At 42.3% G+C, this 12291-nt stretch overlaps 1 protein-coding gene across 2 annotated transcripts in view; it reads left to right on the top strand.

Moving 5' to 3' along the window:
* The window catches only part of TLN2 (talin 2), a 146589-nt gene that overhangs the window by 115531 nt on the left and 18767 nt on the right, over positions 1-12291 (top strand). For both annotated transcript variants that reach the window (XM_071442013.1, XM_071442014.1), the window contains 8 exons: positions 813-932; positions 2452-2598; positions 3340-3506; positions 4208-4391; positions 5013-5138; positions 5429-5545; positions 7548-7733; positions 11428-11535. In XM_071442013.1, the coding sequence (XP_071298114.1) occupies positions 813-932; positions 2452-2598; positions 3340-3506; positions 4208-4391; positions 5013-5138; positions 5429-5545; positions 7548-7733; positions 11428-11535 (1155 nt within the window). The remainder of the gene's footprint in view (positions 1-812; positions 933-2451; positions 2599-3339; positions 3507-4207; positions 4392-5012; positions 5139-5428; positions 5546-7547; positions 7734-11427; positions 11536-12291) is intronic.

Raw genomic sequence — 12291 nt, 5'->3', positions numbered from 1 at the left:
TTGTTCTTGACTTGTTTCATAGAAATGCATAATGTGTCTTCCCTTGGAACAGTGCAGTGGTTGCTCATTTGTTGTTGAGGGAGTTGAGGTGACTGTTTGTGAGTGCTACACACAGGACTTTTCATGAAGGCGATTGCTCTTGCAGTCAAGACAGCTCCATGATTCTGCTATCTATGACAGTAGAAATTGGTCTAAAACTAGTTTTGTCCCAGGAATGGACCTCCATTGCTTGTACTTACATTAATTTGAGACAGAAGAACGATCTCTGTTAAAAGATAGGAATTTTCTAAAGAGAGATTCAGTTATTTGTACTGACATTCTACTGAGACATTCTGTGTCATCCTGCCTATTTCTTCTCTATCCTGTTCCCTCATCTGAGATGTGTTTTGCATTGGTCCTCAGATTTTTTCCATTTCCATGCTTCCACATCTCAGCTGAGGCTGATGGGGATTAGCTCAGCTTTGACAAAATGAGATGGCTGTGGCACACAAACCCCACTTTCCTTCCCAGCCTGAATAGCTGTGCCTGGCCACTGGCCCCTCTGTGTCAGAGTGAAGTACTGGCTCTAACTGCTGCTCTTGGATTCCTCAGTGTCTGCAGCAACTGCCCAGTTGCCATGACTCTAATAAAGCATGTTTGCTTGGGTTTCCTCTGGAATTCTTGCTGGAGGACAGTCCCTTCCATGGCAAGAGGATTGCCCCACTTTATCAGCGTGGCCAAACAGATGAGTGTGCTTCTAATCTGGGGTGTATTAACAAGTTGTTCTCATGCCTGTCCATTTTCTGTTTCTCTTGCCTGTGTTCTTTTTGCAGATGACTAAGTCGGTTACTAACCCGGAGGAGCTGGGAGGACTGGCATCGCAAATGACCAATGACTATGGGCATTTGGCTCTGCAGGGCCGAATGGCTGCAGCTACGGCAGAACCAGAGGAGGTCTGCAGTTTTTAGACCTCTTTATTCTCTGTACATGGTGGTGTTAACAAGGGTGTTCTTTTACTGTGAAGAACACAGTCAAGGTGACAAACCTCGTTGTAAGAATTGCCCAGTCAAAAAACAGAGACCCGTTGTCAAAACCTCTGTCTGGCTTTAGAAAGAAACAGCTTGGGATAAAAGTGGATAATTCCATAGACCACAACAGAACCTCCTAAATTACTTGGGGCTGTCACTTACAGGCAACTTGCAAATACAATGAAAACTCTTAAAGCTCTTAACTTGTTACTAGGTGGCTTTCCTTCAATCCTGCATGTTTTGACAAGTTACAACTATTTATATGCCTTTTTTATCTTGCCTGTAAGTGATTTTAAGTATAACTTGCTATCCTTAAAGTGAGATTGATGCAAGCAGTTAGAGCACAAGTGTCTTTTGCTGAAGGACATCCTCCATAGCTCAGAGTTGCAATGTGATGAGGGAGAAGTCTCTTACTTGCCTCGTGCTCTGTGAGGAGGACAGGCTGTTCACCTCAGTGGCATTAACCTGTTGTGGGAGTTGCTGCATCTTCTCTGAGCACAACTGCACAGCCCTTTCACCCCTCTCTTCTTACTGGAGCATAGACAAACTTTGTCAAGATGGGGTAGAGGGTATCTCGCCTTCTCCAGATATATCAGATTACCTACATAAAAGTCTTTTAAATAGTTTTTGACTTTGGGCTTACACATCCTGCTGATAAACTTAAGTGTTTTGTGCTCAGCAGCTACATGAAAAGCAATGCCTTGCACTTGGCTCAATATTGTTAAATTGAATTACGATTTCTGCATGTTACTTTGTGCCTGAGGTTAAAATAATTCCATTTGTGATACTAATGGCTGTGATTCCTGCTCATTTATTAATCCCAAATCACACTGGAACGAGGGCATACATGCAGGGACTACAGCTATCATGTTTCAAAACAGGGACTGCACATCTTAGGATGTGGGATTATTAATAAATCAGAAGTAATAGCAGGATTTTCCCCATTTCAGTGCTCTACATGGATGTGATTGATTCTGGAGAGTGAAGACTGTGCAAGGTTCAAAAGCAAGCAAAGAGAATCACATACTTACCTACTTTTTGACCCAGTTTCAGCAGTGAACAGTACCTTGTGCTTTTACCTGTTGAACATACCTTGAGTACAGCTCATGCTGACAGGGCAGTTCTGGATGGTGAAGTAGCATTGTTTAAATGTGAAGTTGCACATGCTTGAATTATGTCCCTTTGACTCAGTTACCTGCCTTACCCTTCTCTTTCTGAGTCATTCCTGCCCTGTTTCATCAGGGAACCTTTTATAGGGTTGTGCTTCATGTGTAGATGGAATTACATCTGTGCTTTTTTTCTGATATTTGGAGAAGTTATAGTGGTGGGCAGAATATTGATATTCACCAGAGAGACGGTGTTTCCATTTCTGTCAACACAGTGTACCAGCATGACATTTATTTATTTGCTCTCTTCTTTCTTCCTTCTCCCCTGTGCCATCTAGATTGGGTTCCAGATCAGGACTCGGGTGCAGGAGCTTGGCCATGGGTGTATCTTTCTTGTACAAAAAGCTGGAGCTCTCCAGATTTGCCCTACAGACAGCTACACCAAAAGGGAGTTGATAGAATGTGCTCGTGCTGTCACAGAAAAGGTAGGATGGCTTTCCTTGTCAGCCCATGGTGTTTGTCTCCCCAGCTTCCACTGGGAGTAAACCAGTCAAACTGCATTCTGGAAAGTGTTTCTTTTAACTTTGCACTGTAGTAGAATAGTGTCTGAATTACCCAAAGGTCTTGCTTCTCTTTGAAGCATTCAGTGTTCATGTGCTAGATTAGCCCATGATTGGTCCTTCCTCAGGCCTTGCAATAAAACTTCAACCTCCTATCAGAGGGAGATTGTTCTGGACCATTCTCCTAAGATGTGAGATGGCTCTTGTGCCTTATGGGGCACTCCCTGGCCACAGTTACTGTGAGGTTGGCCAGTGACATGTGGTTTATGCAGCAGTGTTCTCCCCTTTTAGGACAGAAGTAACTGCCTAGAGCTGCATCTTCAAACTCTGGGGCTTTTTGTTCCTTGGAAACATCCCCTTCAAATAAATGGCCTGGGTAGTTTTGTTGAACCTTTTTGATGGCATCTCTCTCCTTTTATTGGACATGAACATTGAGAGTTGGTGCCAGTGGTTTTCAGATCTCACCAAACACCATTGGTTCAGCCTGTAGGAATGTGCTCTCATCTGTACCAGTTTTGTGATGTATCCCAGGAGTAGTGACAATTCCAAATTTAGACAGGGGTAGATGTACCTTGTAATTAAAGTAAAGCTGATAAAGAGAGTAGTAATGATTCACAGGACCAATTTTCTCTCAATGACCACCTTGTTGCTTTTTGCTGGTTCTAGGTCTCCTTGGTTTTGTCTGCCCTCCAGGCAGGGAACAAAGGCACACAAGCCTGTATTACTGCAGCCAGTGCTGTGTCTGGCATAATTGCAGATCTGGACACCACTATCATGTTTGCTACTGCTGGAACCCTTAATGCTGAGAACAATGAATCATTTGCAGATCACAGGTCAGTGTTGCTGAAAAAGATGGAAGAGTGCATGCCCAGGGGAACAGTGGAACTGGCAGAAGAGACTGGGACATGGAGATAAATTTTTACCTTTTTGGATTCCTGTGAATGAAATGGAATGAGGCAGGGGAGTGAGAGGAGGAATAGGAAAACTGGGATTTGACTTGTTTGTGAACTGCATACTTATTTCTTCTTGTACCCACAAGTTGCTTTGGATTTGTTGTCCTGACATGTCAAAACACAGATAGGGGTGGGAGGGGGTGGTGAACCCTGACCAGGACACACTCTCTGTTCATGTTGCCATTCTTCCTTCTACCTTCCTCACCTGTCATTACTTTAGTTTTTCTTACAATATGCTGATTATTATGGATGTTCATCAGCTGGTACTTCTCTCACAGCATGGCCAGATTTTCTTTTAGTATTCAAATACAATGCTCTCAGATGCTACTGCCCAATCTCTTCCTTTTCAAGATGGGCTCATTTTATTACACTGCCCTGCATTTGCCCCAAATGCTCTGCTGCTGTTTCAATGTTTGTTTGTTTTTTTATCTTACACCCTTGACCTGTGTTATGTTATGAAGGGACATTGGTATGATGATTTACATCAGCTCTTTCATGTTAGTCACCATAACTCTGGAAAACACATTTTTCCCCTCTTCTCCTTTTCTACTGCTTCCCTGCTTCCTCTTATTTTGCTACAGGGAGAATATCCTGAAAACAGCAAAAGCTTTAGTTGAAGACACAAAATTGTTGGTTTCTGGTGCTGCCTCAAGTCAGGACAAACTGGCCCAAGCAGCTCAGTCATCAGCTAACACCATCACTCAGCTTGCTGAGGTAGTAAAATTGGGAGCAGCTAGCTTGGGATCTGATGATCCTGAAACACAGGTGAGAAGTTTTAAGATTTTCTGATACTCTTATAGAGAACAGTTTTCATTTGGTAGAACTTTGTGTGATTTAATGCTTTTAAGAAACACAATATGGTTCATCTCCTCTGGGAGTTTTCTGGGTTTACTCAGATATCACTTGTTTAGAATACAGTCAAAAGGCTCAAGCATTGATTGGAACTAGTCAGGCCTTTGTGTAATCCTTCTGCTTTTATTTCACTGCTGTGTTCCAGCTGGGATGCTTCTGGCAAAGTATTTGGCTCATTTTTACTAACTTGTGATTGGAACTCTGGCTCATTGCAGTTTTGTTCTGAAGAGCTTGCAGGTCTTTAAAGCTGCTTATCCAGCTTATGTCTGGACTGTGCTGTGTATTATTTGTGTAGGCTGACAAACTCTTGCCATTCTCCAGCTAGATGTGTCTTGTTTTTCAATTAACTCCACAATTCTTTCATGTGGATAATCCCTAATATTTCTTCAGTTTCTTGTTTGGATCTCAGTAAAATGGAGGCAGGCAAGCATATTGCAGATGTTTGGAAAAGACACAGATTTTTTTAGCTGTGCTCTAAAAATCACACCCTCACTCTTTATTGCCTGAGCCTTATGACTATTTCTCATTCCATAGGTTGTTCTGATCAATGCTATCAAGGATGTTGCAAAGGCTCTTTCTGATCTCATTGGTGCTACCAAAGGAGCTGCCAGCAAACCAGCAGATGATCCATCCATGTACCAGCTGAAAGGTGCTGCCAAGGTAAAACCTTAGTCCTAAATTTTATTTGCAAGTGTCTGTGCAATCACATTTGATAAACATGTGGAACTTCAGCAATTTCTAATTGCCTGAAAACGCCTTTATTTGTTTAATTATCATGGTATCATGGCCAACACAAGAGTTGGTATTTAGTCCTGTAACAAGCAGAATTCATGAAGTCTCTTAGGTCCTATTAGAAATAACCATGCTTCCCAGCTTGCCTTGCTCCATACCCTGAAAACAGGAGGAAGGATTCACATGTTATTTTTTTGCTTTGCTTCTCTCCTCTTCAGGTGATGGTAACAAATGTCACATCCCTCTTGAAGACTGTTAAAGCAGTAGAAGATGAAGCTACTCGAGGGACAAGAGCCCTTGAGGCCACAATTGAGTACATCAAGCAGGAGCTCACGGTACAGAACTGAATTGCTGTCGTGGCTTTTCAAGTGTGTCCTTACAGAAAGCTGGGAGCAGCTGCTTCCTTTTTCATTAGACCTTCAACTTTCAGTACAGATATTGTTTTCTGATCTGATGCTGTTCACTTTTTTTTCATCCTGGCTTTGGTAGTGTCTCCTCAACATCACTCTCACACTGTGTTCTCTGCAGTTGAAACTTGTTTCTATTTTTCCCTTATTATGGAATGATTGTACCTGTGATACATGGCCTGCTATGGATATCCTGTGTAAGCAGGAATTAATGATAGTGTGCAATTCTCTGTCAAATCAGGTGTTATACCATGACAATTGTTTTCCTTCCTCTTTAAGACATAGAAGTATAGTTAGGGTTTTTTACTAGCATAGTAGTGATTGACATAAATTAATATCTGCATGATTCTGAAGAAGCCTGATTTCTTCCTTCCTTTACTTACAGTCCAATTTTGTTAAACAAAGCCTGTAGACACAGTCTTCAGCAGGAAATGCTTTGTTATGTAGGCTGTGAATTAGCAATTCTTACACCATAACTGTACTGTGCACCATTTTGTCTTGTCAAATGCTCTCCATCAAAGATCCACTTTTCACTGTGTGAGCAAAGCTGTTGTAATGAGGAAATTTATTTTAAAATATTTTGTTTTTAACTATCTGTTTATAGTCATTGGGAATTCATATGGCAGTCATAAAACCTCCTGATGTGGTTCCTGATCAGGCATGTTCTGTACCTTATCTCCCAAGTTACTGTTGTGTATCCTCATGAAGGCCTGGCTGTTACATCCTATCCTATAACTCTGAGCTAAAAGCTGTTCAGATCTGTCACTGGGTTAGCACATCTTTCTCAGTTTGGTTGGTATCTGTTTGAAGTGTTCCTCTTGCTTTTGTCAGCACTGCAGAGGGATGGATCTCTGCTTGTGGTGCTGCCATCTCATTCATGGGGAGAACAGAGGGTGGCACACAGGTACTCAAGAAAATGTGTCAGGCTTGATCTGGAATTCCAGGGGCTGACTCTGGGCAACACTGAGGGATGTCTTTGCATGCATAACTAGAATTCATTTTTTAACATTGCTTCTGTTTCTGGGGAGAGGAAGTGAAAAACTGATTTACCAGGAGCACAGGATAGACCAGGCTCATTTTTGTCCAGACATTTGCATTCTGAAACCACTGGCCTGCTTAGGTTGCACTGTGTATGGTCAAGAAATCTCCTGATTAATTGTGCACTCCAAATTGCCCCTGCACAGTAAAAGAATGGCAGGCAAATACAGGCTGTACATTAAAAGAAAGGCAAGCAAATACAGACTAAAGCTTGGGAAAAGAAAATGTGTGATCAAAGTAAGGTTGTGCAGCTCTTGTTACCTACACCTTCCCACAGTTCCTGTATTCCAGAATTTATGTATTGTCAGGTAATTTGAACTATTTTCACATTATTCACCCTGCAAAATTCTATCTTCAGGTTTCTAAGGGAGACTAAATATAGCCTCAGAGACAACGCTCCACCTCTGCTTTTTTAAGACACATTTGAATATTTTAGTGGTGATGTTCTCAGTCTCCACTGCTCTGTGCTATCAACAAGCACTGGGTAGGGTCCAGCCTCTGCAGGGGAAGGATCTCCTCATGTGAGCAGACCAGCCTAAACAGCAATCAGGATGAGAAAAGAATATAAGAAAGGAACAGTAATTCTTTTCATCTGGTAAGGCTCTGAACAGCTGCCTGTAACTGTCTTGTGGGTAGTTAAATGCAGATGAGATGAATGGCTTAACCTTTTTTTATTGTCTCCTTCCCTCAGCTTCTTGTTCCTCTCTGGTGTGTGCAGGTGAGCAGGTTCATCAGATGCAGGCCCCTGACAAGCAGCAATGATACCCAAGTACTCCAGAGATGTTTCCAATTTCCTGCTGTGCACAGGCTGCTTCCTTTTGCTGTCTCTCTCTCATGGTTGTTCTGCTTTGACTTGACTGCTATCAGACTTTCCTTCTGCTGTCACTTTTAGGTGTTTCAGTCCAGCGAGGTTCCAGAGAAGACCTCATCACCTGAGGAATCCATCCGGATGACCAAGGGGATCACCATGGCAACTGCCAAAGCTGTGGCAGCTGGCAACTCGTGCAGGCAGGAGGATGTGATTGCCACAGCAAATCTCAGCCGCAAAGCAGTAGCTGACATGCTGACAGCCTGTAAGGTAAACCTTCCCTCCTTGCCTAGCGTTGATCTCCTTGTGTTTGTGTGCCTCTAAAGCCATAGAACATGATGTGTCTTGTTCACTTTTCTGCTTGTCATATGAGAAAGTTAAGATCATTTTAAGGAAACTTCTCTCAGAAAGGATTTTTTGGGATTTTTTTTGAAATTTCCTGGTTTCCAGTCAGGAGACAAACTTGGGCAAGTAGTAGGATATACAAATATTCCTGTGGTCACAAATATAATTTCAATGTTCCTAGAACAGTGAAAGGATTGGTAAAAGAAATCACTCTGATCTATCTTTAGTAGTTCTTTTACCCCTGGCTAAATCTGTTGGTTTGCTCAATTTCTTTTGTGCTTTTCAAAAATGTGTGCAATTTTTATTGCAATTTTTTAATAAAAAATAGCTGCAGCTCTGTTTTCTACACTGTATGCTACATAAATGACTGCTAAGCCATTTGGCCTTGTTCTGATGATAAAAAAATCTAGGCAAAAATGATTAAAAAATAGGATTATGAAGATCTCATTCTGTTTGATTTTCAGTAGTGACTGTAGTAGCAAACTGCCTGTGCCTGTAAATCACAGTTCTTTACTTTTGCCTTTCCATGTATGGAAGGTGACAGTGAAATAATGGTGCTCTCTGTGTGGTGTCTGATTTTCAGTATCTGTTTAAATCCTAACTGCCTACCTCAGTCCCAGAGTGATTTTAGCCTAATACTGCCCAAACAGAAGGGTTATGTTTGTTTTAAAAATTATCCTCTTTCAAAAGTGCAAGTTCTGATTTAGAACTGCCTTTATACAAAACCATTGAATGAAACTTTTTATATTGACTGAGTTTTGTAGCAGGTTTTTTAGTGTCTAACCACTTTGCATGCTTCAGATTTTGATTTGTCTTTCCAAACAGGCAGCAAATTCTCAGGAACAGAATCCTCTGGTTTTAGTAATGTTATAAAACACTTCCATGCATGCACAGCCCAGTACATACTTTTGAATATCTATTTATGAACATTCTGTTTTTACATGTTTTTATGTTTGCATTTGCTCCCAGTTAATGTAATGATTTTGAGTGGTTTGTGCACTGTAAGTGGCTGACAGGATGAAGCTTCCTGCAGATGGAAGAGTGGAGGTCTGGGATGCTGGAAAAGCCTTTGTGATCTCCCAGGGAATTGCTTTCACAAAGAAAGGAGCCTAGAGAAGGAAAAGGGCTGGGAATCATTTAACTTGCTGTAATGACACAGTGCCAAGGCCTGAGATCAAGAGCATTTATTGGACAAACAAGAATAAAAATCTCCAAGATTACTAATTTTATGCATTATCTAAAATGTATGAGAAATTAGCTGTATCATTTAACAAAGACTTTAAATGCAGAGTTTTAACCAGACTTGATTTAGAAAACTTTGTTTCTACGAATTTTGCTCAGAGTCTTAGAAATCTTATGCCATTATTCTAAAATTGATTAGTGGATGTGGCATTTCCATGATAAGCCACATTCCTTGAATTTTAGGGATAGGAACCAGCAGTCTTAGCCCTGTTGTGCTGTAAAAGCTGTGTGATGCAATGGGACTTGGGTTTTGTGATATTTGACAAACACTGGAAGGGTTTTATAGTGATATTAAGGTATTCTGTAGAAATAGCACTGATAGATTATCAGATTTTTATGTTCTTTGGTGCAAGGCAGAAGTGCATGTATATGATCTGTGGTAGAATTGCACAGAACATAGCTCTGACTTCCCCAGTGTCAGGAATTTGAATGCAAGCTCTATTTAATTGCCTCTTGCCTAAGGCAAGCAGTATAAGGAGTCAGAATTAACAGTTATGTAGATGCCTGTGCTTGGTCTGCTGTAGATGAATTTACAGTGCTCATTACTAATTCAGTTGTTATGAGCAGATGCTATTTCAAAAGACAATAAGGATGCTTATTGTGGGATGTACAACTCTCATTAAAGTCAGTGGAAGTGCTGTAATTACACTTATTGAATGTTAGAGCAGGCCCTAAGCTAACAATTTTTTAAATTCTTTTTTAATTACATGTTTACATAAAATAATGCCATAATTAACCTGTGCACAGTATCACTATTTGGAATGGTTGCTGCTGGAAAGGAAGCAGATCTGCAAGGCCTATCAAAGCCATAGGAAGCAATGGAAGTGAGCAATCACTTAGTTCATTCCATAGGCAGTGGATTGAGGGAAACACCTTGTCACCTTTTCTCAGCACTGGTGGCACTGGAGGCAGCTGAGCAGAGCCAGGCTGGAGCCCTGGGAGCAGACACAGCCCAGCTGGGCTTCAGCCAGGGAACAAAGGCTCAGGGGAGCTCCAGCAGCCCCTCACACACACCTCCCTCCCCAGGGCACCCGTGCTGCTCATGGGGTGGGAGCTGGGCCAGAGGCAGGTGTGCTGCCATGTGGAGAGAAAAGGAGGGCTGGCAGTGAAGGAAGCCTCAGCATGAGGAGACAAACATGTGTTCTGCTTCTTCAGACACTTCTCAGTTTTCAGCCCTTCTGCCCAGGGCTGGAGGAGAGAACCTTCCTGTTGCCAGTCCCAACTGGTATAGTGAGATGTGTGTTTGGATGTTTTTGGATTATGAAAATGATTTCCTACAATGACTTCTGTCACCTCTTTAGCCTGCTGCAAAGTACACAGAATTTATACTGAACCTTAAAAGTGCTCCCAAAATATTCTGATACCAGTCTTGGCTATGTATGCAAAACACAGAAGGAACTTCCTATTTCCCTCCTACAGATGCTTCCTCCAATTCCCTGTGTTACAGTAATATTTAAATGCAGAAGAGATATTTTAGGATGTACTTATTTTAGGATGTACTTATTTTAGGATGCTTTACAATGTATGCATAAGAAACACTCGGGAGCCCTTTGCCCTGTTTGAAAATTTCAAAAAAACCAAAACTGTTCTGAACTTCCTGGGCTTCAGCAGCTCGTTGGAAGTATGCTGAAGGTGAGGAAATTCAGTGCTGTTCCTCCCATCTCCCTCCCCTCAGGCAGGGGATGGGGATGAGGAGGGGAGGTGGCTCCTGCGGCCGTTTCCGTGCTCTGCTCATCCCCAGCTTCCCTGCAGAGGGAGCCCAGAGACCAGCGCCGCCCTGGCTCGGGATGCTGCGGGTTTGCAGGAGGGGCCGACAATAAGTGAGCCGTGAGATAATCCCCATCGCAACGGGAGATAAGAGGCACAGGAATGGAAGGAGCTGTGCTGTAAGAGTGAATGCTGTGCGTTTTGGGAACTTCCACTTGCCAACAAATGGTACTTCTGCTAAATAAAAAAGTTCCCAAGAAGTTTATTGTAGAAAGCACAAGGCTTGAAGAGGCTGCAGGTTTCACTTTTTATTAAAAATAAAATGGTTGAATTAGTCGGGCTTATGTCAGATGCCAGACATGACACTTAGTGGAAATCCTTACAAAGACCTGACTGTGCTGCAGCTTCTCTCTGTATTGAATCAGATGGTTCCAGCACTGCTATGGCTGTGTTAAATCTCTGTCAAGCTAACAGCATTAAGGAGCCTTTGCAGAGCTGGAGCCCTGCTGCTCTTCCAGCACCGTTTGCTTACAACAGAAATGGCCAGCCCTTGAGCTCAACCATCATTTGCACACTCTAAAACATCTCCTCCTTTCTCTTTCCCCCCTCTCTGTGCTGATCTTCTCTTGTGGGAGCCATTTTGGATGCTGATGTTGTTTTGCCTCCTCAGCAAGCATCCTATCACCCAGATGTGAGTGAAGAAGTCCGGGAGAGAGCGCTGCGCTTCGGAACAGAATGTACCCTGGGATACCTGGAACTCCTGGAGCACGTCCTCCTGGTGAGGAGGCATCTGCATGCACACACTGGGTTGCTTCCAAAGAGATTCATCTCTCTGCCCTCTTTCTAGAGTGACTGCTAGTGACACATTTTTGGCAGCTTGTCACATGGTTATGCGGTTTTGTTGTCAGAGAAAGCTAAAGGAAACTCAATATTTCAGCTCTGTGGGACAGAAGGAATACTGGAGTATTTCTGGATCAGATTGGAGGCAATACAGGTCTGAACCTAAAAAAGGTCCCTGGCAAAGGAATTACAATCAGACATTTCAGCATTCTTTTAAGCCCACAATAAACACCAGACATATTAGGCACAGGCCTGTGCCCCAGACTGCAGAGGTTCCACAAGCTTCATTAAGGCACTGTTAGATTTACATCAGTGTTACTGTTACTCTCACAGCCACACCCACAGCCACTCCAAGCCATCCCAAAATCCCCAGCCAACACTGCCTCACAAAGAACTCTCTAACATGGCAGACATGGCACCCCAAAGCTCTGCATAAAACTTCTACCCTCAAATCCAAACTCATGAATCCTGCTGTCAGTGGGCTTTGCTTGACCATACATAATCATCCCATAATATATTCGTTATCCCATAATATTTGTTCTTTTCTTGCTATTACTTTTGTAGGAAGCAATAAAATGTGTTTGAACTAACATTTATGAGATATTGAAGTTTCTGGAGAAGACTTAAATCAGCAATCAGCTTCATGGATGACCAGCAGTTTCTTTGAGGTGGCTCTCAGCTGACATATTAAAGT

Source organism: Agelaius tricolor, unplaced genomic scaffold (genome assembly GCF_023055355.1).
Source record: "Agelaius tricolor isolate 1412-34295 unplaced genomic scaffold, bAgeTri1.0.p SCAF_16, whole genome shotgun sequence".
NCBI lineage: Eukaryota > Metazoa > Chordata > Aves > Passeriformes > Icteridae > Agelaius > Agelaius tricolor.
This window is presented reverse-complemented; position numbering and strand designations above follow the sequence as displayed.